At 32.9% G+C, this 27,570-nt stretch overlaps 3 protein-coding genes across 7 annotated transcripts; 1 reads left to right on the forward strand and 2 right to left on the reverse strand.

The window, feature by feature from the left end:
* Positions 1-13: 13 nt before the first annotated feature.
* Positions 14-6,912, reverse strand: LOC145933302 (uncharacterized). Of its 4 annotated transcripts, none has more exons than XM_083032900.1 (9): positions 6,794-6,912; positions 3,303-3,773; positions 2,792-2,920; positions 1,992-2,132; positions 1,491-1,619; positions 1,005-1,265; positions 697-792; positions 544-615; positions 14-423 (listed from the first exon to the last, which is right to left on the reverse strand). In XM_083032900.1, exons 2-9 carry the CDS (start codon positions 3,445-3,447, stop codon positions 356-358), a joined length of 1,041 nt encoding a protein of 346 aa, XP_082889026.1. In that variant the 5' UTR covers positions 3,448-3,773; positions 6,794-6,912; the 3' UTR covers positions 14-355. The 4 variants fall into 4 exon arrangements, with proteins under 4 accessions (XP_082889026.1, XP_082889012.1, XP_082889021.1 ...); XM_083032886.1 differs by having other exon boundaries at positions 6,756-6,856; XM_083032895.1 differs by having other exon boundaries at positions 6,745-6,839.
* Positions 6,913-8,533: 1,621 nt separating this feature from the next.
* Positions 8,534-12,650, reverse strand: LOC145933324 (uncharacterized). Of its 2 annotated transcripts, XM_083032919.1 has the most exons (7): positions 12,323-12,647; positions 10,852-11,013; positions 10,584-10,718; positions 10,071-10,208; positions 9,571-9,843; positions 9,295-9,447; positions 8,534-9,163 (listed from the first exon to the last, which is right to left on the reverse strand). In XM_083032919.1, exons 1-7 carry the CDS (start codon positions 12,453-12,455, stop codon positions 9,093-9,095), a joined length of 1,065 nt encoding a protein of 354 aa, XP_082889045.1. In that variant the 5' UTR covers positions 12,456-12,647; the 3' UTR covers positions 8,534-9,092. The 2 variants fall into 2 exon arrangements, with proteins under 2 accessions (XP_082889045.1, XP_082889055.1); XM_083032929.1 differs by lacking the exon at positions 10,852-11,013 and having other exon boundaries at positions 12,323-12,650.
* Positions 12,651-14,487: 1,837 nt separating this feature from the next.
* Positions 14,488-17,099, forward strand: LOC145933333 (prion-like-(Q/N-rich) domain-bearing protein 25). Its single transcript, XM_083032941.1, has 6 exons — positions 14,488-14,661; positions 15,282-15,425; positions 15,738-15,866; positions 15,968-16,111; positions 16,286-16,405; positions 16,500-17,099. Exons 1-6 carry the CDS (start codon positions 14,526-14,528, stop codon positions 16,583-16,585), a joined length of 759 nt encoding a protein of 252 aa, XP_082889067.1. The 5' UTR covers positions 14,488-14,525; the 3' UTR covers positions 16,586-17,099.
* The last annotated feature ends 10,471 nt before the right edge of the window (positions 17,100-27,570 follow it).

The following is a 27,570-nucleotide window of genomic DNA, read 5'->3' on the forward strand; positions in this document are numbered from 1 at the left end:
ATAATTATTATACGTTTAATTTACATGTGTAGGGATGACGTCAATGACTACAATATTATTCAGTTACGTCGGAAATAAAAAGAACAGTGTCGTTAATAACAGATTTGCTGTTTTCTCAACTTGAAGAAAACACGCTGATTCTCTTTGGCTGCTTATAGTTGAACTGCTAATTAAAATATCGATTTACCTTAGGCAAGCACAATTTAAATAAATACAGCGATGCACATACGTTTAAGATAAATTATTAAAGCTCTACGACTATACATATATATTAAAATATGCTAAGTTAATAAATCGATGAGTTTATAGATTTATGGAAAGCGCTGCCGGACACAGATCATTATCCATCATATTTTTAGCATACAAAGAATTTCACGATATAGATGATGGAGAGTATTCCATACGCTTGCCATCTTGTTGCACCTTGAAAAAAATAAGAAGAGTCAAAGTAATTTAATTTTAACATTAATAATTAAATTGATAAAATAAATCAAATTAACTTGAGGCGGTGTTGACTCAAAATTTTAATAATAAAGTAGATACCGTTATCGCTGAATTGAACGCAGTCCTGCAGCTCCTCCATTAATGTATAACCATCGGTACAAGTGCAGAAACCTGCAAATGAAACCGTGTTTATTTAACGTTGTCGCATAATAAATCGCGATTAAACCGCGTATTTAACAAGCGATTACGAACCGTCAACACAGTCCACTTTCGATTTCCACGTCGAATTGGAGTCCCTCAAACTTCCGGTGATACAATGATGATGAGTCTCGCAACGACCGCCCAGTTCTAAAATTGCCAAATTTTTCATGCATTAGTATAAAATAGGTCCGAATGATAAAACTTGCAAATATATTTTTTTCTTCGGATGTAATCATAATTATAATTTTAAACTTTATTCATCTTGCATGGAAGATATATCAAGATCTGTGATTTGTTTCGCTTCAAATAAAGGTAAATCGAAGTGATCGAGTCATCGTGTTTAGAACGAATATACTCACCGACATCGACGTAACATCGACGACCACGTCTATGAGAGCCAGTGACGCAATCGCACGTCCCGTTTACGCATCGGCTATGCTTCAAGATCATCTGGCACTGGGACTGCTGCTCGCATTCCTCGCCGATCCAGGAAGCGGCTTTCAGACACTGTCGACCACCCTCGGCCAGGACGTAGTCCACTTTGCAGTCGCATCTGTTGTGCATACACTTCGAATTCTCCACGATGCATTCATCGTCGCTGTTGCAGTATTCATCTAATTCTAAAAAAAAGATATATTAGGTATGTAATTCCAGATCTCACATATATGCTTTTTACAAATAGTAGTTCAGCCATTTTTCGTTCTATATTGTATGTATTTTATTTTATTTTGCGTGTCGTCGTTAAGGAATAAAAGGCAGGCGCGAGTGCGGTTTGACAAGCTTGAAGGATTGATCTCGTAAAAAGTTGGATTTATAGTTTATATCGATTGAATTATGATACTTACTAGCGCTCGGTAGACAGCCGGTGTTGTCAGGATTCGCGTGATGACGCAAACCGCAAGTGCAGAAACCGTACTCGCAAAAGGTATTCCTGATGTAGCAATTGCGATTCGATCGGCAACGTTTTCCCAAACCTACGATCGAATAGAAGACGATATTTTTTATTACTCGAATATCGATCAACTATATACCTATATTCATTATGCATATTTATTTTAATTTATTTTAATCAATTCTATTTATCATAAAAGATACACAGATAAATCACACAAATAAATAGGCGCTTCACGTGTAATAAAATTATCGCTAACAGTAGAAAAAAGAGAAGCCATATATTATTTAGAATAATAATTATTCATATAGTTCTTCTCCGCTTGCACATTGAATAAACTTTTCCCCATTGTTGTCTCCTCTACCCTATTATCTCGGGATATTTATTTTTCCCATAAATATGCATAATGAAGGGGGGTCCGACTTGAGACGTTTCTCAGGAAAGCAACACTCACCGATGGACTCGTAACACCTTCCATCCGTGAAGTGAGAATCGTGGGCGCATTGACAAGTGCCTTCTCGACATTCCGATTGCGATGTAAATGTAAACTCACACTGGATGTCTTCCTCGCAGGGATCACCGATACGAGTAGCCACTGTCGAAATAATTAACATTTTTCCCATGGGTATCCGTTCATAAATTTACATAGTTTCGCGTTACATCCGTACTCGTTATCAAAATTTCTTATATTGATAAAAGTTTAAAAATGCATAGCCTTCTTATTTACGTCTCGGGAACCTAGTTCGATATTCGACGAGCATAAAGTTTAGAGATAATTTCGAGAGCGCAAATCTCAGGGGTTATTCGTCGACGAAATACCTGTAGAGGTTTCGCAATTCGCGATGTTAATTTTAACGATCTGGAATTTTTAATTTAGATTTCAATGGATTTAATTTAAATTAAATTGCACGTTTTATTGCACGTCGAAAGGGCAGTATCTAGGGACGGATTTACGCCGTTCTGACTCATTCATAGAAATTATTCGTGATCTCTGTCGGCTCAACGAGCACAACGAACGACACGCTCCGGGTGAGACGGGATCGTGAGAAAGGAATAGGGATGGACGAGTATCTCCGCGGGATCTCTCGTTTCTCGAGGTCGATGACATCGCTTCCGAATATTTAAGTAATTAGATTTAAAATTTAGAACACTGTTTATCTCAACTTTAATTTTTTTAATATTATTTTTTATACGCGATATAGAAAATTGCCATATATAATTGTTAATGTATAATTAATTAATTCGAACAAGTACCTTTTAAACATCTGTAGTTGTTGTTAATCCTGAACTCGATGTGATTTTCTTTGCACGAGCAGGTTTGTTGGTTCTGGCAAAATGCATTCGCGATACAGTCGACATCGTATTTACACAGTGAGAAAGTTTCTGAAAAATATTTATTTTGCTTCCATAACGCGATATTTATTATTTCACTTTATAATACTAACAAAAAAAATCTTTTTATAATTATTAAAATCTATGTCCCTACGTAAATTTTCAATGAAATTGAAATGTGAAGAAATAAAGAAAGAGATGCTAGTAATTTTATATATTCACCGATCAAATTGATTGTGACACATTAAATGTCCCTCAATTAAGCCATGAAGAATGCGTGGGAGGGAAAGATCTTCTCGTTACATATGTTACATATGTCGTTTCAATTTGTCCCTTTCATTGTTAATTCGCGAGCGTATAATGAAACCTCAATCACGAAATCGTTGATTGCGACAGCTATACAATTGTTATTTAAATTGTAAATTTTGCTTACTATTGCTACTGCGATTACTATTACTGCGATCGTTGCATCGCGACGGGTCCTCGTTGCTGTTGACGTAGGTGATCGTCGCGCAGACGGTAACGGGTACGAGGACGAGGAGCCCCGTGAAGCCGCTTACCGTCCACGTCTTCGTCATCCTCGCGATGACGGCGGACAAGCGCCGCGTCCGGAACGTTTCATCACCAAAACCGCCGGTCGACTTATTGTCATTTTCGGTCCCCGTCACGGGACGATCCGATCCGATCGCTCGAAGGCCGCCACGTCACGATCGAGCAGCGGGGCCCCGTTTAGCTCTACGACGATGTTCTCATTGTTTCCTCTTGATGCTCGATGCTATACATTGCGCAATCGCAATATAGGCAGAAAACAAGCTACACCCTCGAACGGATATCATCGAGGCGTATCCCGCATAATCATCCTCTATGCCTGTGTATCCGCCTGTGTGTCCGATCACTTCTTCGTCTGTTCGAGGCGAGACATCGAGGTGAATAAAAAAGAAAGAAATACTTAATCGTTTAGTCGATCTTGGATGAATCAATCTGGGAATTTTGTCTGAATCATCATACTTATTAGCATATTATAAGCATATTCGACAAAAATTACGAGATCCCAATTTTAACTCGCAATAAATTAATTTTTTAATAAGTTTTTCGCTCTCTATTCGTTCGTGAACTTGTTCAAGTACACAGAGAGAATTTTCTCTTAGAATTTACCCTGAAAATCATGGTAATCGTGGGATAATATGGTATGGAAAGAATTTTATGAGAATTTCTCTGATTAATATTTCATATCACTATGCAGTTTAGTAAAATTAATCAAACATGTTTTATATTTTATTGTGATAAATATTAATCAGAAAAATTCTCATAAAATTCTTTCCATACCATATTGTCTCACAATTACCATGATTTTCAGATAAATTCTAAGAGAAATTTCTCTCGGTGTACTTTTTGAGATTTTTATCAAGATGATAAAAGAATTAATATAGGAACAAAAAATTAATTGTTTTTGATATCGAATTCAAGTTCATTTCATCGATATCTCGTCTCTACGAACGACGACTCGATTAAATTTCCGCAAGAGATCTTTCTTTCATCACAATCAAAGAAGTACGCCTATTTCAAGTTTAAATTAAAGAGCACGATATTTTTTAATTTTATTGTACTCTGATTCTTTCTTTCTCTAGTCACACGCACAAGCCTAATTTAAGACGTTCTAGTTCACAAATGATCGCGCGTGAGCGAGCTCGTCGCTATAGAATCGCCTTGTTTCGTCGATTTCTCGACAGGAAGTTGCAGTTGAACACGCACCCCGTAGAGAATTGACTCCGATTGAAAAAAAATATGTGCAAATATTTGCGCATTCATAGGCGGAAATCATTACGAATAATTTTATGCGCTGACTTGTCATCGACGAGTAACAGATGCTAAACCGTTCTAATGCAATCTTGCGATCCCGTTCGACTTCCGAGTTAAAATAGCATCTAATCAAATAGCATCCTCTAATAACGGCATCCTAATACATAATGTTAGAGCATGTAAATTACGTCTATATAAGATGACATCTCTTCGCGATACAGATTTAAAAATCTAAGATTTTTTAATCTTCTAGGAATAATGTACAATTTATATATATATATATATATGTATGTATAAATTTATGCGCGTGCGATATATTTAATTTTCAAAATCTATATCTTGTTCTGTCGCTAAGACTATTTCGACTTACTATGCTAATTGATTCTTTTTTTTTCAAACAATGAACCATTGTGGCATCGAGCGGCGATTTAAACACCGTTGTGTGAGTCCCAGTCATAAAATCGTGGGCGAAGTTTCCCGCTTTGGATTTCAACAACGATCCCGTAAATGCTCGAAGGTCGATCGTGGCGAACACACATACACACATACAAACGAGTTTAGCGCCCTTTCTATAGTTTCAGTTTATGTTGCGCAACACTATAACAGCAGAAGCCATTGTTGTGTGTCGATTTACAGTGCCGTATTTAGGGAAAGCTAATCAAACCCGAATTGTGTATCTGTCGAATCCCCTTATTCCCGCTCGTTAAACACGCAAACGACACGAGACTTCTCGATTAAATAAAGTGATTGTCTTCAAAGGAACATGCTTCACACAAATTGCAATTAAATGTGGTAATCATGATAATGAATTTTAATGGTGATGTTAATGAATGTGTAATTATAATGTCGTTTGAATAAGTGATAAAACGCGTTATTTGCACAGAACGAGAGAAGTTTGTGCAACTGTAATCTTTTGTCGAGGATTTAAAATGTTGTAATCCCTCTCGCGTCCAAAACGCATTGTTAAATCGGAATAACAGACGAGCGAAGGAAACGGGGCCCCTTTGTTCTTTAATTATGATCGCGTATTCTCTACTCGACATTCACCTAACTGTGAGAACCAGGAGCGTAGATCCGGTCTCCGTGACTCGCCACGATCTTCGCGATTCCCCACGAAGGAGAGAAAGAAATTACTGGGTCATAAAAATGCTATCCTTAAAACATTCCGCGACGTGCTTGTGATCATCAAATTTAACGTGACGAAATGCGCGATTATATATTTGTTTCGTCAATTAAATCGATCTATCGATGATCTGTAATTGGATAACACACGTGATCGCAATTCGATGCCTTTTTAAATTAAAGCGATATTGAATATTATTTTCACGCGTTTCTATAGAGTTACATAACGCAAACAACTCCAATATCGATTCGGAAACTAGGACTAGATATTGAACATTTTATTAGGACACTCTCTTTTTTACCACACCGATTAATGATTACGAGATAATTTTATGACACTTTACTACTATAAAATAATAACTTGAATTATAATTCGATTATAATACGATGAAACACTATTCTTGATTTACATTTTACATTTGTTATTACATTTGTTAACGTTAACAAACGTAACGTTACATTAATTTTATTAATTTTGAAAATGTTGAAATGACGCTCGTCACAATAAATTCTTCAAGCTCGCACATACTCTTTAGAATCGTGTGTGTGTGTGATTGCGATTTTAATTTTAATCTGCATAATTTTCACTGAAAATGTCTTTCAATATTTAGCATTTTACTCAGTTTATACACTCAGCACCATTGTATTATTAATACTCATTGTGCATCAAAACATAATTTAATTATGTTCTTGCTAAAGAACTCTCAGCTGCACATTCTCTTTTGATTCGCGATATCTCCATATTTTCCGTATATCATTCAATCGATTTTTAAGTTTCATAATAATTTTATATCGCTCTTAAATAACATTTTTAATCTCTTTAAATTTTTTTAAATGCCCTATTTTCAATATTTTTCAATCACGTTTATTTTACGAAAAGCCGCGGCTTTTTTTCTTTAATCAATTTTAATTTTGCGTCAAAAATATCGATATTTTCTTTCGAACTCGCTTACTCGCAAAATACCTCGTGTGTTGTGCACTTGAATTTTATTTTACACTCACGTCGACGAGACAGATGCTTGCGCTGGCCGTGCGCGACAGTGACTGCGATCTGTACAGCGAGGCAAAGCGCGATTGACAATACAACGATCCGCAGCTCCCTCACTGAAAGACTCCTCAGCTCTCCCGCCATTTCTTGAAGATTTTGTTCCTTATATTCCAGGCAGAAAAAACTCACAAAGAAAGTTCGTCGGATTCGAGCGGATTCTCCTTCAGATGCGATCGTTCTAGAGACTCTTATCGCACGCAGTAGCTTAATCGCGTCTTTTAACTTCTGTCTTTTAACTAGGGAATAACTCTTATTTATATCTTTTCAGTGATTGAATGAAGACCCATGTGTGATGACAGTGAAGCTAGAAGAATTGGACCTTTCCTCAATGGATGGCATTGTACAATAAAGAGACAAATAAAGGTACGTAGATGTCTTTCGCAGGAAATTTTCTTTTAACGCGTTATTCTATTATTACGTTTTTTTAGCCAAAATACACGCTGTGAGAATAATAATTACGAATTGTTAAGGTTGTCTCTTTGTTCGAATTTTCTATGGGAAATATGTGATTTGAATATTTCTAAACAGTAAAATTATAAGTTAAAGATAATGCAGGACACATGACAAATATATATTTTATGCTGTAGTAAAAGTGATGGAATTTTACAATTGCATTGGTAATTATAGAATTCCGAGCTTATCAATTTTATAGTTTCATGATATAATTGTGCTTGATGATATTGGCCATTTATTTGAATAAAAGAAAAGAAAAACGAGATTTATATAGAAAAGATTCATATAAAAAATATACAGAAATATTTTTTAATGCATCCAAAAAATCGAGCGTGCTATATAATAAAAATACAAAGATATTTAATAATTTTTTAATAAAATATTTATTGATGTAAGAGAAATTTCACTCAGTGAATTTCATTGAAGATATTCTCATTCAAATAATAACTCGATATATCTATTGGATAAACTTTACAAAAGAAAATCCACAATCTTCAAAATTCACATTTATCGTTTGATTCTAAAATAGCTAATACCGGATCTTCGTGATGCACAATTTATATTACTTGTGTATTATGTGTATAAACGAAACTTATATAATGTGCGATATATAATCTATTCCGTACGAAAATCTGACATTTGACATTTTAGAGCCAAGCCATAGAGATACATACTTATACATCATGAAATATATTATACATTGAAAAAAAAGGGATAGAATGAAAGAATTTTTAACGTTCATTTTGATTATTAATATTTTTTTAATTTTTAATAAGAGCAAAACTAATGTAGTAAAAAATTATCGAGATATCGGATATATCTATGTGACTCGAGTTCAAAAGAGCGGACAAAAATTAAGATGTCAAGCAGTTAGGAGCTTTCTTACACACGCTCGTGAATTTTATGCAATTTAAGAGGCAACAAGAAGCGCTGTAAAGCTGTACTGTCAGCATCTGCATTTTAATAACCGCGTTAATTAAATGCACGCGAGAGTGGAAGGCTTTAAAACGCGCAGCTATAGCCGGCTAGCTGAAGCTGTCGCCTTCGCTGTGAGTTTTGCTACGCAATTACACAACGACGTTTAATATTGCAATTCCATTTTCACGTCATTTTCTCTTACACACCTGGTTTTTCCATAATTATTTTGAAAAATAAAGCCTTTGGGTTTAACGTGAAAATAGAAGCAATCATAGTAAACGGCTGATTTTTATATTATATATACGCTTAAAGAAAAATCGTGATTTATAAATATAAATATATTACTATATTCTAAAAAAATATCACAACTCGCTACAAATACAATCATTCAAATCCAATATGTAATATGATTCTTAATCTCTTATCGAAAGAGCGACATCATGTGTATTGATCTCATTATTTTTTTATCTTTCTTTCTCACTCTTGAACTGTTACCGCAACAGTCCTACGAACACGCATACAAATTTATATAGGAAATTCATGCAATCGCATGCATCTTGATTTGTGAGGCATTGTAGTGGAGGTAGTGTACACCCAAATTTCGCGCACGTTAAAGCAATATTTCTATTATTTGTGAGAAATTTGCGGGGAACTCTCCTCAGAGTTCTTACAATAATACAAATAATTGCAACCCTTGCGTAAAGAACGCGAAAATATTTTCCATACGCACAATAGCACTTCTATTTGCATTTCGCCAATGTATTTTGTTTCCCCTTGAATCTTTTTTATAAATATACTTAATGTTATATCAAAAGTTTGTTGACTTGCAAACGATATCGCGTGTTTCTTGCGGGGAAATTGTATTTTGCGGCTAATAGCATTTTATAAGAATAAAGTGCCGCAAAGTAGCGTTATCACAAAGACAATTATTGATGTCTCAAACGACAACGAACCTGCAAATAAAAATTGCAAACGAATAAAATCAAAGCAAATTCTCCTCTAAATAAATTTTAATTAATAAGCCAATTAATAATTAATTTTCATCTTGCATAGGATACATTAAAGAGATGTATCACTCACTCACCGGCGCTGACGCATTTGTTGTCTTGCCTGACATAATTTTCGGCGCACGTGCATCTATTAGTCTCGCACAGCATAGACTTGATCGGCGGATTGTTCTCCTCGTAATCCTCGGCCTGATAACACTCGTAATTGTTTGCGCAATCGTCGTCGATCGCTGTAAAATAATATGAACGATTCATTGGCATTTTCATATTATTTTATATATCATTCATTCTACATACAATATATTTTTATTTTTTCAAGTTCATCAATCGAATCGAATCGAATTTATGATTACCTTTGTTGGGAAAACACCTCGCTAAATCGTGCTCGTAATGATAATCCGATTCACACTGGCATGTATTGTCGAGACACAACGAATGCTCGAACGTCGCCGTGCACTGGACCGACTCCGTGCATTCGCTCCAAATCTTTTCCGCGGCTATCAGACATCTCTTGCCATCCGAATTCAGAACCATTCCGACCGCGCATTCGCATTTCATATTATCCGTACAGATCACGCCCTCAATGTGCGAGCATTCCTGATTTTTCGTGCAAGGTTGCTTGTATTCTGCGAATATAATTATATCAGAAGAAAAATTCATAGAGAATCTCTCTACGTCTTTTAATTACGTCGCACTGTGAACGAATGCTTGACGTAATTGGAAAGATGCGAAAAATTAACTATTGCTAAAGTCCCGGATCATAAAAAAAAAATCATAATTTTTATACTGTCCCTTTCTGTATAATATATAATTATATAATAATAATAATAATTAGTAATAATAGCACACTTACCAGCCATTCTCCAACATGCATTAACTACGTAATGGTAACCAGATATGCAAATGCAGTTGTTATTTTCACAAGTAGTATTTGCCAGAAATGCTAAACACTGATTTTCATCTGTGCAAAAAGCGTCGATCGAATGAGCTCCTATATATTTAAAAAATCAATATAAATCAATAATATGTCAATGTGTATAAGAGCAAATAAAGTCTACTTTAGACAGTCTTTAATGCGCGACAGAATTCAAGATAAAGTTCTATTTACAATTTTATGTGCAGTGTATTTTAATATAGATATATGTGTGTATTCTAATATGAATAATTTTGTAGATTTATATATTCTAATTGTTCACAAATATTTTTATTATAAATAAAATTTTCTGTCATGAAATATAGCTTGTTTAAAGCGGGCTTAATATCAAGATATACGAAAGTTTGTACAATGAAAAAGTTTTCAGATATTCTTATCTTTATTTTATTTTTTTGTTTCCAAAATATTTTTGTGCTATTCTTCTACACTTACTTTTGACACAATGCTGCTTATTCTTCGAAGACACATAATCCTTTATGCAATCGCACTGACTAATAGTATTATTGCAAAATCCACCCTCGAATTTACAATCCTGATCGTGTTTGCACGTTCGATAGACCAGCGGACCTAAAAGAAAATATTTTATTTATTATTTGCACAATCGTTTATTTAGTCGGAGAGTTCAGTAAAAAAATTTAAAGCGCGAAAACATTAATATATGTAAAATATACATATTTAAATTGTGCCAATTATATATCACCTGGCACTTTAACCTCGTGCATGAAGGCATTAATGCTGGAACAGACTTTAATTCCGTTATCTTCTTTCGGACACATGCAATATCCATCCTTGCAAAAAGCATCTCTCGGAAGTGTCAACATGCTCCTACAATCTGACGTGTTTCCGCACGGGATAGGCGTGTCTGCAACCGGATCGTTTCAGAAAGGACGTGCGTCATAAACGAGGAAATTTTTCGAGGATAAGATAAAGCTCCCATCAGGTTGTCAATTATTATATTCTTCGTTTTATTAGGAAAATTATCACAAACAAAGCACAATGTGGATATTCTTAGCCAGTTTATATTTTCCGATTTGATAAACAATACGCGTTTCTAGAAAGGGATACATGTTAATTGCTCCGCGTGATTTGTTCATAAAGCTCGCAAACGACAACAGTTTAATCAGGGATATATTTAAAATTATATAATTTATCTGAAATATGCGAAACTTACGCGATCGCAAACTTGAAGAAGTCAAGAGAGACTTCCGGCAGCAAAGATAAATAACATCGTCTTAAGCATTCGATACAAGAAAAATATTTGTCTGAATATTCTACAAGTGTTGTCAAGTACGAAATAATTAATTTTAAAGACACTTGTCAATATTATAATAAACGATTGTGCTAATAATTATAATGTGTACATGTCGTGATAGAGCGCGATGTGATGGATATAAATTTAATTAACATGTGACAATAATATATTATTCTGCGACATATTAAAAAGTCTCGAAAAGTATAATTAGTAGCTACCTGTGTGTAGAGGAAACAAGTGATTTATTTGACGACTACGTTTTACTTAATTAATATAAGGGAATGTGCCATTGGAAAGGTAAACATTCTTGACGGCGAGATGAGCAGAAGCTTTATATATGTATAAGAAAGTACTATGTTATTATGATTCACGTGTCGTAAATCACAACCGTTAAACATATCAAGTATCATGCTCGAATGATTCAAATGTTACAGATGACTAAGAATTATATATATATATTTGAAGTATCTCAGATTTAATTTTCAAAATCCGTTAGTCAATTCGAAGTCGCTTTTTCCTTAGATAAAGAAATCAAAGTCAAAGGAGACTTAACATAATACAGTTTCTTTTTAAATTACATATAGAAACATTCTAAATTATTGTTCTAATATCGTAATTCTCAACTAATTAGTTACATTTATAATACATTACAAAGTATATTCTACGTACGACATCTAAATATAGAAAAAAAGAGACAAAGAGAGATAAATTCCATGAGATCTCTCTCTCGAAAGAAGAGGTCACTTTGGACGTTACAACGCGATGTTTACATGGCAGCGCAAATGTTATTTAATTTATCATTCCACATAATTACATACCAAGCGTGAACGCGAGAAATCTTAAGAAACGTGCTCAAACTTAATTAACATTAGCAGAGCGAATTAATCGATGTGATTGAAAATGATTCACTCAAACTCACCGATTTTGTAGTGTATGATTTTATCCGCATTGATGAGACCAATCATCAGCATAATCGTGCTTACAATTATTAAGGCTTCGTACGTTCTCATGCCGAATGGATTCTTCCCTCTTCTGATTGAGATCGATATCATTATGATACGTCTTTGCTCTCACCGCGAGTCCTTAGCTCACAATCAGTTTATCTTCGGCTGGACTGTCAGACGTGGATCATCGATCCGCGATCAGCTTATGTTCGAGCCTTCGCGCGCGACTGGCGAACGCGAAACCGAAACGCCGAAGGCCTTCTCGTCTCGATTGTTGTCTCTCAACCCCGCAACCATCCTCGCAAACACACATTCTGTAGGTTCGCGTCCCTCTCTGACTCTATCTCTGCATTGTCCCCACTACGATGTCACTAATTTTCTCCCGACTTTGAAACGTCCAGTGATCGGCCTTTACATAAAAATACCATTGTATTATTTAAACTTCTGACATCATAGACTGTTGTTATACAATTGCGTCGTTTTATAGCATCTGCCTTTATCCGGCATGTAATTTCTTTTTATTACGATACGCGACTTTAACTATCCTGCTGATTTATTAAGTCGTATTTTTACAAGAAGCTAGAAACAATTGTTTTCAAGTAAAAATACAAAGCGGAAGCATATCTGTATGTTTATGCAAATAAACGCTTTGCATTTCAAATTATTCAATTATTAATCGTACAAAATTTTATAATTATTAATGCTTTGTAGAAGCAGATAGTTTAATTTTAAGCACGTACGAATATATTTCTCTATTCATATTTTGCGAAGAATTTGTTCTATTTCTATTCGTTATTTTATCATTTTTAATAATCACAATTTAACTCTTTCTCGACATATTTATTCATTTCTTTTATGTTCATTTATTCACTTATGCATATCAGTGTATTACGTTATACGTGTTTATTCATTCGCTTACTTCATCATTCTCAGTTCTTTTCCTTTAATCAATTTTAATTCTTATAACTCGAAAACCAGACGAAACTAGATTTTAATGAAACTATAAGTTTTTACGCCTCGCAATTGTCATATGTTGCTAATTAAAATTAATAATTATTATATAACAAATATTTATATTATAAAAATCGTCTTCAAATGACCAGAGAATCCGTTCTTAAAAGGAAATTTGTAGGTTTTGGGACATCATATATATATATTTTTTTTAGACATACATATATATATATATACATATTATGTATTGTTATAGAAATTCTAAGTATGCAATATGTCAAAGTATTTATTTATCATACTTTATTTCCTCGTAATTTTCGCATTTTAGCAGAATGCATTCGATGTGTATCGTATTCAACGAGTTATCAATAGGATAAGTGCATGCTTTTGTGGAAAGATGAATGTAAAGAATCGCAAGAGTGTGAATGAGTACGTAAGGCCACATTTCACATAGTAACCATAATGATAATGAAAAAGCACAATGGTAATACGATGAGATTGAATTCGCAAAATTATTGCTACCACGGCACGAAATTTCGTTGAATGAACTTATTGTTAGCCAATCGCTTCAACATAAAATTAAAGTGTGTTACTCGCTATATATTGTCGTATCTTATTACAATGAAAATATACTTTCTTCACTTAATTGACGTCAGAAGAGAAGTTTCATTAATTAAAATCTTGAATTAGGAAATAATAATTATAATAATATTATACATATACAGTAATACTCTCTACTTCTATATAAATTCATACAAATAATATGTTAATTAAACGCGAATATTTTTTGCTGTTTTCAGTTTCATCGTAAGATGCGCCTTCGCAAATTCGATAAATCAATGATGCGACATATTTTGTGTTTTTATATATAGTAATAACGAGAAACGTGATACAACAGGCGAATCGATAAACCTCATAAGCCGCAATTTATTGCGGTTCGAAGAATATTCAGTTGTTTGAACTTACTTTCCTTACCATCGCGAATACCTAATTGAAAATAAATTATCGATGCAGAAATCGGAAATAAGAGATAATTTCTCTTTTGTTTCTCCCTTGAATAAAAATAAATTAATGCCTCTATCATCGGGCGCCACTCTTAATGCCGACGACGAGTGCGTTTCACTCGATAAATGAAACCTCTGATTCATTTTCAATTGAGATATCGCTAGAGATAGGCCTAGAGATAAGACGTTTATCTGACGAGGGCGTCGTAGCACGAAATGTATCATGAGTTCCCTATCTCGCTCAGTCACCTGGATATGTTTCACATTCGCATGTAATTTTGGATCTCCAATGACGACTCTCGTCCGCATCTCTCTCATCCTGTGCGCGCTCTCCGGTTATTCTCGTTGTCAGCAGCCTCGTGAGTGTTCTCTTCGTATAATTTATCGCCTTCGCAAATATTCTCCGACGTGAAACACGTCGACGTAGCACAGTCGTAGTAGATAACGTTACATTCGACGATACAACAAAAAAGTCTGAAAGAACAGATGTAAAAGACATCTAATTATGTAGACTCTCATTTTTTCAAATGTCCTTTAGAGATATTTAAAAGATATATAATAATTTGGGTGTTGTTTTTTCTCGTCAACATTTTTAAAAAGTTTTTTTAATCCTTTACATGTTTATATAATAATTTGAATGTTGTTCTTTCTCGTTCAATATCTTTAAAAAGTATTTTAATTCTTTAAGATGTCTCTCATACACTTGAGAAAAATTTCAATTTTTCAGATAGCCTTCATTCTAATCTTTGGATCTTCTTTTAGATATCTTTTAGATAGTTCTTTTAGAATGTTATATGGAATTTGTCAATATATCAAAATATATCTGTGTGTGTGTGTTTTACTGATAGCTAATCGCGTATTAAAAGTAAATAAAGCTCTGTCGCATCATTTTTAATAATTCGTGACTATTTTCCCTTCAACTAATTGATTGATTGATTAATCGATTTTTTTTACTAATTAGAACTATTACTCATTTTAGTGGAGCACGCTATAAATGTTCAAGTGGGCGACAACTGCGAGAGGGATGCCGAATGCATCAAGAATGCATTCTGCCGCTGGCAGCAGAACTGTTTGTGCGAACCGTATTACTCACCGAGTCCCGATAAATCGATGTGCATCGCCAGTGAGTATTTGCTAAGAAATCTTTGTCGCGTAAGAGACGATTGGAAAAAAATAGTGATTACGCAAAAAGCGCGTTACACGTAGCTCACCGAGAAGTAGCTTCTATGAACAAATTAATTATGTTATAATCCATATTTTTCAAGTTCTCCAGGTTTTTGCGTAAAATCGTACAATTAGACAAGATAAGTTGCGTTAATCTATCAAATATATATCTGCGCACTTATTTTATATCCATTTATCATATCTCGTTCGCTGACGTTTATCTTTCATCTTTTTCCGAACAATAAAACCTTCCCTTTTTTTATTCTTCTAGCCGTTGGGCTGAGCTGCGAGGATCATACAACTTGTCAAACTATGGCGAATGGCGAATGCAGACAAGGCACGTGTGCCTGCAAGGACGATTTCTTTTTAGACAGCAGCAATTCGTCGAATTGCATTCCTAGTGAGTGATTTAAAAATTACGAAAAATCACAAAAATGAAGAGACATCGAAAATTACATTGTAATTTCGAATTCGGCAAACAGTTGAAAAAAAATATTGCAGGACCTGCCAAGATCGGCGATCACTGTCAGATTACGACGATATGTCAGGAGAGTTTCGACTTTGCGTTGTGCGTCAACGAACAATGTCAATGTTACACGGGATATCATTTTGTAAATGAGACGAAAACTTGCGTTCCAAATCGAGGTAATGTACAGATTATTCTTATGAAAGAAGGAAAAACGATACATCAAAATACTAGAGAAGGAGAGAAAGAGGGAAAGAAATTAAAAAAGAAAAAAAAGATCAAAGCGCTAGAAAAAAAAATTAATAGTTAGCAGTTTTTCGCACATTCGAGATTTTTAACGCACATTGTTTCAGCCTTGTACAACGTTTGTACGGACGACCACGACTGCTACGCAGGCGACAAGTCCCTGGATATCTTAGAGTGTAAGAATGGTCAATGCGTGTGCAAAGAAGGAGAGCCGCAATGTTCCAGAGGTTAATTGCGCTTAATTGCATCGTTACAAAAGCTAATTCGGCGAAGCCCGAGACTCTATTTCGACTTGTTTTTACTTCTTTTTTTTTCTCGCAGGTTCGAGCGGCAAAGTCATCGAAACGATGTTGATTTCAACGTTGGCGCTCTGGATATTGTTAATGAATCCAACAATAGCGAATTAATACCAAATGTCTACATATCTATACATACATATATTTAATTGTTCGTTTGACTTTACAATGGCATTATTTAACGCGCAAAATGAACAAACCCGCATAAGTCATTACTTACACACTTTCAAATTTATACATTAATATATCTATAATAATATTTCATTACATCCATTTTTGTATTTTGTATTTGTATACTTCTAATAAATACTTTTTACGGTCGAGAAAAAGAGAAATAGACACGTAATATAATCTTGTAAAAATTCTAAAATTGTTTTTAAAACAAGATAAGATCGAGTCATCATGTATGAATATCCATTCTGTATATTTGACGATTTTTTTTTCAGTTGCATTCTTTTTTCTATACTTTCTCCGTAATCTAAATTCTGAGTATTCTGTATATTTCTCAAATAAAAAAAAGAGAAAAGAGAAAGAGATACATCTGATCAGAAATATTATAATAGATATAAAATAAAACTAAAATAAATATTTAAATTTTCTTGCATTTAAGATGAAACACATACGTTCAGACTTTGACTAATTTGCTAATTAATTTTTAGAATAATAATATATGTTATACAAATTAAAATAATAATATGTTTTAAATAATATTTCATAATTCTTTAAACTCGATTAATATTTTTGATAGTTATCAGCTGATTTCTGTCGAAAATATTAATCGCAGATAAGGCATTTATAACATTATTTACAACATATTACTATTTTATATTTTATAACATGTTATTATTTTAAAATTTAATTAGCAAATTAATGCTTTATTAATATTTTTGACAGAAATCAGCTGATTAAAGCGTTAATTTGTTAATTAAATTTTAAAATAATAGTATCCCTTTCTAAAAAAGGTATGTTAAGTCGATTCTCGCAAGTATTGTTGCCTCTTTTCCGCGATGCTGATTGGCTGTCTCGATTCGCGTTGTGCGTTATATTCCTAGCATCGAGAAGCTGTCATTGGGAGAGTTAGCAGTTTGACAGTTTAAACAAAATTAAATTAAATTAAATAATATGTTTAAAAAAATATATTTTAATACTTTAAATTCGATTAATATTTTTGACAGTTATCAGCTGATGTCAAAATGTTTTTCAAAAATATTAATCGCAGATAAAGTATTATAATATATTATATTACTTACAAAATATTATTATTTTAATTATAATATGTTGTAAATAATATAATATGTTATAATATGTACTTATAATATATACTTTTTCCGCGATTAATAATTTTGACAGTTATCAGCTGATAACTGTCAAGAATATTAATCAAGTTTAAAGTAGGTATTATAACAAATTAAAAACATATTAATATTATTTTATTTAATTTTATTGTGGACTAACTGTTAAACTGCTAACCCTCGTGATGAGCGATGACAGCCTCTTGATACTATGAATATAATGCATAACACGTATCGAGATAGTTGATCAGCATCGCGGAAAAGAGGCAACAATATTTCGAGACTTTCGAGAATCGACTGAATATGCCTTTATTTTAGAAAAAAATGTATTTAAATAGATATTTAGATATAAATTTGTTTTAATTCTCAAGAATGTAAAATTATTTTTAATTTTTAATACTTGAATATTTAAGATTGAGATTAACAATATAAAAAAAAATCGTTATTTTTATAGTAATATCTTATTTTATCAACTGTAGTAATAAACATGTAGGTAGATAATTCCATTAAAAAGTAACTCAATAAGCTTCTTAGAATTATATTCATGACATAATTTATTTGAATAAATTATTTAAATAAATTATTTGAATAAATTATATCATGAAAATAATTCTAAGAAGCTTATTGAGTTACTTTTTAATGGAATTATCTACCTACATATTTATTACTACAGTTGATAAAATAAGATATTACTATAAAAATAAAGATTTTTTTTTTATATTATTAATAAATGACTTCTTAAATATTTAAGTATTAAAACTTAAAGATAATTTTACATTATAAAAAATAACAAATTATAATTGTGAGCTAATTGACAGTCGCTTAATTTGTAAGCTATTGTGCATAGAAAATGCACTCGAATAGATGTAAGATATATTGTTCACCATCAAAAATATATATGTTTGTATCTTTTGATACGCTTGAAAATTTGTCTAAGTTAGTAAGAGACACTCTCGGCAACATTCATAGATATTAACCGCAATAATAATAAAATTTTTTAAAATAATTCAACACTCACCAATTTGATGTGCGGAGTTGTAGACAATGTTAATCTGTAAAATATAAACGTATAAATATTATATAAAACAATTATTAAAATATTTAAATTATTTATAATATTTTAAATCATTTTTTGAAATATTAAAATTAATTTGAAAATTTAAATATTAATTTCAATGTTTCAAAAAATGATTATATTATGCGCATAGTTAACTTTTGTTATTTGCTTTAAGATATTAAAAAACTACATAATTTGCAAAGAAATATTTTTTAAAGAAAGATAGAAATAATTATAAAAAATATTTAAATTAAAATATTTAATAGTGAAAGAATCTAGGTACGCATTACATATAAATAATTATATCTACATATCTCTTAAATATAATACAATGTAGAAATTGTATTTTATACATATACAAATATTTATTATTATTAAATTATTAAAAATTATTATATTTATTATTATTATTAAATATTCTAAGTATTTCAAAATATAAAATCCAGGATATTTTATATTCATTATTATACAACAATGTAAAATTTGAATCATTATCGCGAAGATAAATAGATACTTAATCCCACAAATAAAAAATGAAAAGTTAAATAAATTATAAATTATATTTACCCTATCGTTGCTCCGCAGTTGCACGATGCCTCCCCGGGCCACCTCTCTCTCTCTCTCTCTCCGCACCGTTCCTTTATGGCACTCACTCTAAACACTTGGACTCGCGTTATTTTTTTCGTTCGCGACGCGTTTCGGTAAAACGCGAGAATCGCGAGAGCTTATTCGCGCGCGAATAGAACCGATGCTCTGTTTTCGTGTCGCCGCTTTTTTCTAGGCCCACTTATCGGAGGGCCTCATCGAACGACGATGATGCGGCGACTTCCCCGCGATGCATTTAGGTTAGGTTAGGTTAGATCAGGAGTCGTCGATATTCCAAGAGTTTTATATTTCACAATTCAACGACGTAGAAATCGCGGATCGCCAACGCCGAAAAACTCGGGAAATTCGCGTCGAAAGCGTCGCAGCTGATAATTCGATCCGCCCGTGTAGTAAACTCGCCCATGTAATAGACTCGCTCGTGCGATCGCGACCACGATGTTGGTACACGATTTCGCGACGCGATCGGATTTATATGATAATTAAGCACTTAAAAACACTAAATTCACGCTCGTACTGTCGCGGATCGGCGATGAGCGCGCAAACGTCGATCGCGCGTGCGAACAATCGAAAGTATACCTAGCAACAGCAATACTGACGTCAAGTGTCGGACTGCCGGACTGGCACTGCCAGCTACGGGACGCGCAACGCGCACACGTCACACGTTGCGACAAGATGGCCGAGTCGTAGTGGTGGGGGTCCAGCGTAAGTATGGCGCGCAACACGTGACACGTGCGACAAGATGGCCGAGTCCCAAATCGTAGTGGTGGGGGTCCACCGTAAGTATGGCGCGCAACACGTGCGACAAGATGGCCGAGTCCCAAATCGTAGTGGTGGGGGTTCAGCGTAAGAATGGCGTGCGCGCTCGGAGCTCGGCTCGGCTCGGCGTTCGGCGGTATATTATTATTTTAAAATTTATTTAGCAAATTAACGCTTTAATCAGCTAATTTCTTGTGAGAAAATATTAATCGTATTTAAACAAACTTTATAATTATTATTTTAATATACCATTTTTTTTAAACATAAAACCGAAGAATGGCAAGCGCGAGTTGTGTTGTTCTAATATATAATAAATATCTCGATATATTAAAAAATAGAAAAGAGAAATATAAATAAGAGTAAATTACTAATTTATTATTTTTTTATTACCCGTTCAAGAGCGGGTAAAATTAAAATATTATTTTTTAAATAAATTTAGAATTTTTCTCAATACAAGTATCATTCGAGCGTTTTATCATAGTTTTCGCCATTTGATTTTGCATTCTGCAAAAATAATGAAATGTCATTAATAAAATTAAAACGTTGATCACGAACAACCGAAAATGCATCTAACAACAAACAGGCTTGTGCCAGTTACGAAACGCGCAGCACGCCAAGGCCAAGGTCGTAGTGGTAGAAATCTCGGCGTACGTGCGAACTTTTTCGGCATAACATATTATTATTTTAATTTTTATAACATATATATATATATATATATTATAATTTAAAAATGTAATTAGCAGATTGACGCTTTAATCAGCTGATTTCTGTATAAAATATTACTAAAGCGTTAATTTGCTAATTAAATTTCAAAGTAATAATATATGTTATAAAAATTAAAATAATAATAAAATGGTGTAAATATGTTATAATGCTTATCTGCAATTAATGTTTTTTGACAGATATCAGCTGATAACTGTCAAAGATATTTTAATCGAGTTTAACATATTAAAATATATAATTTAAAACAACACAAGTGCGCGATATGCACGCGCCATTTCCTAGATTTTATATAAAACGAATGATATTTTTATATAAAGTTTGTTTAACATTTTTTGTCATAAATCAGCAAATTAAAGCGTTAAAGGCGCAGACTTTTATTATGTATATTAAATAAAAATATTTGCACGCTTGTATATGATTGGTATTAAAATAATCTGCGAACAATGTACTATCGAAAAAAACAAGCGATGAATTATTGGTTCTTTATATTAAATAAATATGAGCCTGCAAATTCCTTCATATCATATACATAATATAAGTCTGCGCCGTGTGGGGTTTGCGGCTACAAACTATCGATTTTTAATATATGTAACTGAGCTAAAAATTTATCGTCCGTTTTTTTTTTTAATACTACATTGTATGCAGATTACTTTTATATACCAAACAAATTCGAACCTACAAATTTTTTCGTTTAATACACATAATAAAAGTCTGCGTTATACATATAGCGTCCACGGCAATAAAGTATCGATTTTAAATATTATAAACTAAGCCAAAAATTAATCGTGTGTTTTTTTAAATAATATGTTATATACAGATTACTTTCATATATAACAGATTCCAGCGTACAAATTTTTTCGTTTAATACACATAATATAAGTCTGCGCTATATTGGGTCCGCGGAAATAAAGTATCGAATTTTAATACTTTAAACTAAGCCAAAAATTAATCGTGTGTTTTTTTAAATAATATGTTATATACAGATTATTTTTACATCTAATAGATTTGAGCCTACAAATTTTTTTGTTTAATACACATAATGAAAGACTGCGTTATATAGCGTCCGCGGCAATAAAGTATCGATTTTAAATATTATAAATAGAGCCAAAAATTAATCGTGTGTTTTTTTTAATAGTATATTATATACAGATTATGGGGTCCGCGATGACAAAATTTCGATTTTCAATATATTTAAAGCGCGCCAAAAATTAATCGTATATACATTTCAAGAGTACATAGTTAGTAGATAATAATGGTACCATTAGCACAAGAGCCTACAAACTTTTTGATATAAAATGCGTATAATTAATATGCGACGTATGGGGTCCGCGGTGACAAAATTTCAATTTTCAATATATTTATGGCGCGCCAAAAATTAATCGTATATACATTTCAAGAGTACATAGTTAGCAGATAATTATGGCATCATTAGTACAAGAGCCTACAAACATTTTGATATAAAATGCGTAAAATTAATATGCGACATATGGGGTCCGCGGTGACAAAATTTCGATTTTCAATATATTTATGGTGCGCCAAAAATTAATCGTATGTACATTTCAAGAGTACATAGTTAGCAGATAATTATGGTACCATTAGCACAAGAGCCTACAAACTTTTTGATATAAAATGCGTATAATTAATATGCGACGTATGGGGTCCGCGGTGACAAAATTTCGATTTTCAATATATTTATGGCGCGCCAAAAATTAATCGTATATACATTTCAAGAGTACATAGTTAGCAGATAATTATGGCATCATTAGTACAAGAACCTACAAACATTTTGATATAAAATGCGTAAAATTAATATGCGACATATGGGGTCCGCGGTGACAAAATTTCGATTTTCAATATATTTATGGTGCGCCAAAAATTAATCGTATGTACATTTCAAGAATACATAGTTAGCAGATAATTATGGTACCATTAGCACAAGAGCCTACAAACTTTTTGATATAAAATGCGTATAATTAATATGCGACGTATGGGGTCCGCGGTGACAAACTTTCGATTTTCAATATAATTATGGCGCGCCAAAAATTAATCGTATATACATTTCAAGAGTACATAGTTAGCAGATAATTATGGTACCAAGAGCACAAGAGCCTACAAACTTTTTGAAGAAATCGATACTTTTTTACCGCTGACCCTATGCGACGCATCCATAATTTATGTATAGCAAATGAAAAAGTTTGTACGCTGTTGTCTGCTTGGTACCAAAAGATTCTGTAATCAATGTACTATTAAAATGTATAATCGATGAATTTTTGGCTCGTCTTAAAATATAAGAAATTGATACATTTATGCCGCTGACCCTATGCGACGCATCCTTAATTTATGTATAGCAAATGAAAAAGTTTGTACGCTGTTGTCTGCTTGGTACCAAAAGATTCTGTAATCAATGTACTATTGAAATGTATAATCGATGAATTTTTGGCTCGTCTTAAAATATTAGAAATAGATACTGTTTTGACGCGGACCCTGTGCGACGCATACTTATTTTATGTTTATCGTATTAAAAAATTTGTACGCTGGTGTCTGCATGGTACCAAAAGATTCTGTAATCAATGTACTATTAAAATGTATAATCAATGAATTTTTGGCTCGTCTTAAAATATTAGAAATAGATACTGTTTTGACGCGGACCCTGTGCGACGCATCCTTAATTTATGTTTATCGTATTAAAAAATTTGTACGCTGGTGTCTGCATGGTACCAAAAGATTCTGTAATCAATGTACTATTAAAATGTATAATCAATGAATTTTTGGCTCGTCTTAAAATATTAGAAATCGACACTTTTTTGACGCGGACCCTGTGCGACGCACCCTTATTTTATGTTTATCGTATTAAAAAATTTGTACGCTGGTGTCTGCATGGTACTAAAAGATTGTGTAATCAAGGTACTACTAAAATGTATAATCGATGAATATTTGGCTCGTCTTAAAATACTAGATATCGATACTTTTTTGACGCGGACCCTGTGCGATGCATCCTTATTTTATGTTTATCGTATTAAAAAATTTGTACGCTGGTGTCTGCATGGTACCAAAAGATTCTGTAATCAATGTACTCTTAAAATGTATAATAGATGAATTTTTGGCTCGTCTTAAAATATTGGAAATCGATACTTTTTACCGCTGACCCTGTGCGACGCAAACTTATTTTATGTATATTAAGTTAAAAAATTTGTACGCTGGTGTCTGTTTGGTACCAAATGATTCTGTATTCAATGTACTATTAAAATGTATAATCGATGAATTTTTGGCTCGTCTTAAAATATTGGAAATCGATACTTTTTTCCGATAACCCTGTGCGACGCAACCTTATTTTATGTATATCATATTAAAAAATTTGTACGCTGGTGTCTGTTTGGTATCAAATGATTCTGTATTCAATGTACTATTAAAATGTATAATCGATGAATTTTTGGCTCGTCTTAAAATATTAGAAATCGATACTTTTTTGACGCGGACCCTGTGCGACGCATCCTTAATTTATGTATAGCAAATGAAAAAGTTTGTACGCTGTTGTCTGCTTGGTGCCAAAAGATTCTGTAATCAATTTACTATTAAAATGTATAATCGATGAATTTTTGGCTCGTCTTAAAATATTAGAAATCGATACATTTCTACCGCTGACCCTATGCGACGCAACCTCATTTTATGTATATCATATTAAAAAATTTGTACGCTGGTGTCTGCATGGTACCAAAAGATTCTGTAATCAATGTACTATTAAAATGTATAATCGATGAATTTTTGGCTCATCTTAAAATATTAGAAATCGATACATTTCTACCGCTGACCCTATGCGACCAACCTTATTTTATGTATATCATATTAAAAAATTTGTACGCTGGTGTCTGTTTGGTATCAAATGATTCTGTATTCAATGTACTATTAAAATGTATAATTGATGAATTTTTGGCTCGTCTTAAAATATAAGAAATTGATACATTTATGCCGCTGACCCTATGCGACGCATCCTTAATTTATGTATAGCAAATGAAAAAGTTTGTACGCTGTTGTCTGCTTGGTACCAAAAGATTCTGTAATCAATGTACTATTAAAATGTATAATCGATGAATTTTTGGCTCGTCTTAAAATATTGGAAATCGATACATTTCTACCGCTGACCCTATGCGACCAACCTTATTTTATGTATATCATATTAAAAAATTTGTACGCTGGTGTCTGTTTGGTATCAAATGATTCTGTATTCAATGTACTATTAAAATGTATAATCGATGAATTTTTGGCTCGTCTTAAAATATAAGAAATTGATACATTTATGCCGCTGACCCTATGCGACGCATCCTTAATTTATGTATAGCAAATGAAAAAGTTTGTACGCTGTTGTCTGCTTGGTACCAAAATATTCTGTAATCAATGTACTATTGAAATGTATAATCGATGAATTTTTGGCTCGTCTTAAAATATTAGAAATCGATACTTTTTTGACGCGGACCCTGTGCGACGCATCCTTATTTTATGTTTATCGTATTAAAAAATTTGTACGCTGGTGTCTGCATGGTACCAAAAGATTCTGTAATCAATGTACTATTAAAATGTATAATCGATGAATTTTTGGCTCATCTTAAAATATTAGAAATCGATACATTTCTACCGCTGACCCTATGCGACCAACCTTATTTTATGTATATCATATTAAAAAATTTGTACGCTGGTGTCTGTTTGGTATCAAATGATTCTGTATTCAATGTACTATTAAAATGTATAATCGATGAATTTTTGGCTCGTCTTAAAATATAAGAAATTGATACATTTATGCCGCTGACCCTATGCGACGCATCCTTAATTTATGTATAGCAAATGAAAAAGTTTGTACGCTGTTGTCTGCTTGGTACCAAAATATTCTGTAATCAATGTACTATTGAAATGTATAATCGATGAATTTTTGGCTCGTCTTAAAATATTAGAAATCGATACTTTTTTGACGCGGACCCTGTGCGACGCATCCTTATTTTATGTTTATCGTATTAAAAAATTTGTACGCTGGTGTCTGCATGGTACCAAAAGATTCTGTAATCAATGTTCTCTTAAAATGTATAATCGATGAATTTTTGGCTCGTCTTGAAATATTAGAAATTGATACTTTTTTGACGCGGACCCTGTGCGACGCATCCTTAATTTATGTATAGCAAATGAAAAAGTTTGTACGCTGTTGTCTGCTTGGTACCAAAAGATTCTGTAATCAATGTACTATTAAAATGTATAATCGATGAATTTTTGGCTCGTCTTAAAATATTAGAAATCGATACTTTTTTGACGCGGACCCTGTGCGACGCATCCTTATTTTATGTTTATCGTATTAAAAAATTTGTACGCTGGTGTCTGCATGGTACCAAAAGATTCTGTAATCAATGTTCTCTTAAAATGTATAATCGATGAATTTTTGGCTCGTCTTGAAATATAAGAAATTGATACTTTTTTGACGCGGACCCTGTGCGACGCATCCTTAATTTATGTATAGCAAATGAAAAAGTTTGTACGCTGTTGTCTGCTTGGTACCAAAAGATTCTGTAATCAATGTACTATTAAAATGTATAATCGATGAATTTTTGGCTCGTCTTAAAATATTAGAAATCGATACATTTCTACCGCTGACCCTATGCGACCAACCTTATTTTATGTATATCATATTAAAAAATTTGTACGCTGTTGTCTGCTTGGTGCCAAAAGATTCTGTAATCAATTTACTATTAAAATGTATAATCGATGAATTTTTATCTCGTCTTAAAATATTAGAAATCGATACATTTCTACCGCTGACCCTATGCGACGCAACCTCATTTTATGTATATCATATTAAAAAATTTGTACGCTGGTGTCTGTTTGGTATCAAATGATTCTGTATTCAATGTACTATTAAAATGTATAATTGATGAATTTTTGGCTCGTCTTAAAATATAAGAAATTGATACATTTATGCCGCTGACCCTATGCGACGCATCCTTAATTTATGTATAGCAAATGAAAAAGTTTGTACGCTGTTGTCTGCTTGGTACCAAAAGATTCTGTAATCAATGTACTATTAAAATGTATAATCGATGAATTTTTGGCTCGTCTTAAAATATTGGAAATCGATACATTTCTACCGCTGACCCTATGCGACCAACCTTATTTTATGTATATCATATTAAAAAATTTGTACGCTGGTGTCTGTTTGGTATCAAATGATTCTGTATTCAATGTACTATTAAAATGTATAATCGATGAATTTTTGGCTCGTCTTAAAATATAAGAAATTGATACATTTATGCCGCTGACCCTATGCGACGCATCCTTAATTTATGTATAGCAAATGAAAAAGTTTGTACGCTGTTGTCTGCTTGGTACCAAAATATTCTGTAATCAATGTACTATTGAAATGTATAATCGATGAATTTTTGGCTCGTCTTAAAATATTAGAAATCGATACTTTTTTGACGCGGACCCTGTGCGACGCATCCTTATTTTATGTTTATCGTATTAAAAAATTTGTACGCTGGTGTCTGCATGGTACCAAAAGATTCTGTAATCAATGTTCTCTTAAAATGTATAATCGATGAATTTTTGGCTCGTCTTGAAATATTAGAAATTGATACTTTTTTGACGCGGACCCTGTGCGACGCATCCTTAATTTATGTATAGCAAAT

Source organism: Prenolepis imparis, unplaced genomic scaffold (assembly GCF_030444845.1).
Source record: "Prenolepis imparis isolate NDT839.2.m4 unplaced genomic scaffold, iyPreImpa1.0 SCAF_1, whole genome shotgun sequence".
Classification (NCBI taxonomy): Eukaryota; Metazoa; Arthropoda; class Insecta; order Hymenoptera; family Formicidae; genus Prenolepis; species Prenolepis imparis.

Bases quoted from the DNA above. Each gene is read 5' to 3' on its own strand.
- LOC145933302 (XM_083032900.1), bottom strand. From the start codon at position 3,447: ATGACGAAGACGTGGACGGTAAGCGGCTTCACGGGGCTCCTCGTCCTC. The intron at 2,133-2,791 runs GTACTTGTTCGA...TTATTTCGACAG, and splicing joins CAACTACAGATGTTTAAAAG to TGGCTACTCGTATCGGTGAT. The intron at 793-1,004 runs GTGAGTATATTC...TGGCAATTTTAG, and splicing joins TCGATGTTACGTCGATGTCG to AACTGGGCGGTCGTTGCGAG.
- LOC145933324 (XM_083032919.1), bottom strand. From the start codon at position 12,455: ATGATATCGATCTCAATCAGAAGAGGGAAGAATCCATTCGGCATGAGA. The intron at 9,448-9,570 runs GTAATCATAAAT...ATTATTTTACAG, and splicing joins GAGGTGTTTTCCCAACAAAG to CGATCGACGACGATTGCGCA. The intron at 9,164-9,294 runs GTGAGTGAGTGA...TTTTATTTGCAG, and splicing joins CAACAAATGCGTCAGCGCCG to GTTCGTTGTCGTTTGAGACA.
- LOC145933333 (XM_083032941.1), top strand. From the start codon at position 14,526: ATGAGTTCCCTATCTCGCTCAGTCACCTGGATATGTTTCACATTCGCA. The intron at 14,662-15,281 runs GTGAGTGTTCTC...TACTCATTTTAG, and splicing joins TTCTCGTTGTCAGCAGCCTC to TGGAGCACGCTATAAATGTT. The intron at 15,426-15,737 runs GTGAGTATTTGC...TTATTCTTCTAG, and splicing joins TAAATCGATGTGCATCGCCA to CCGTTGGGCTGAGCTGCGAG.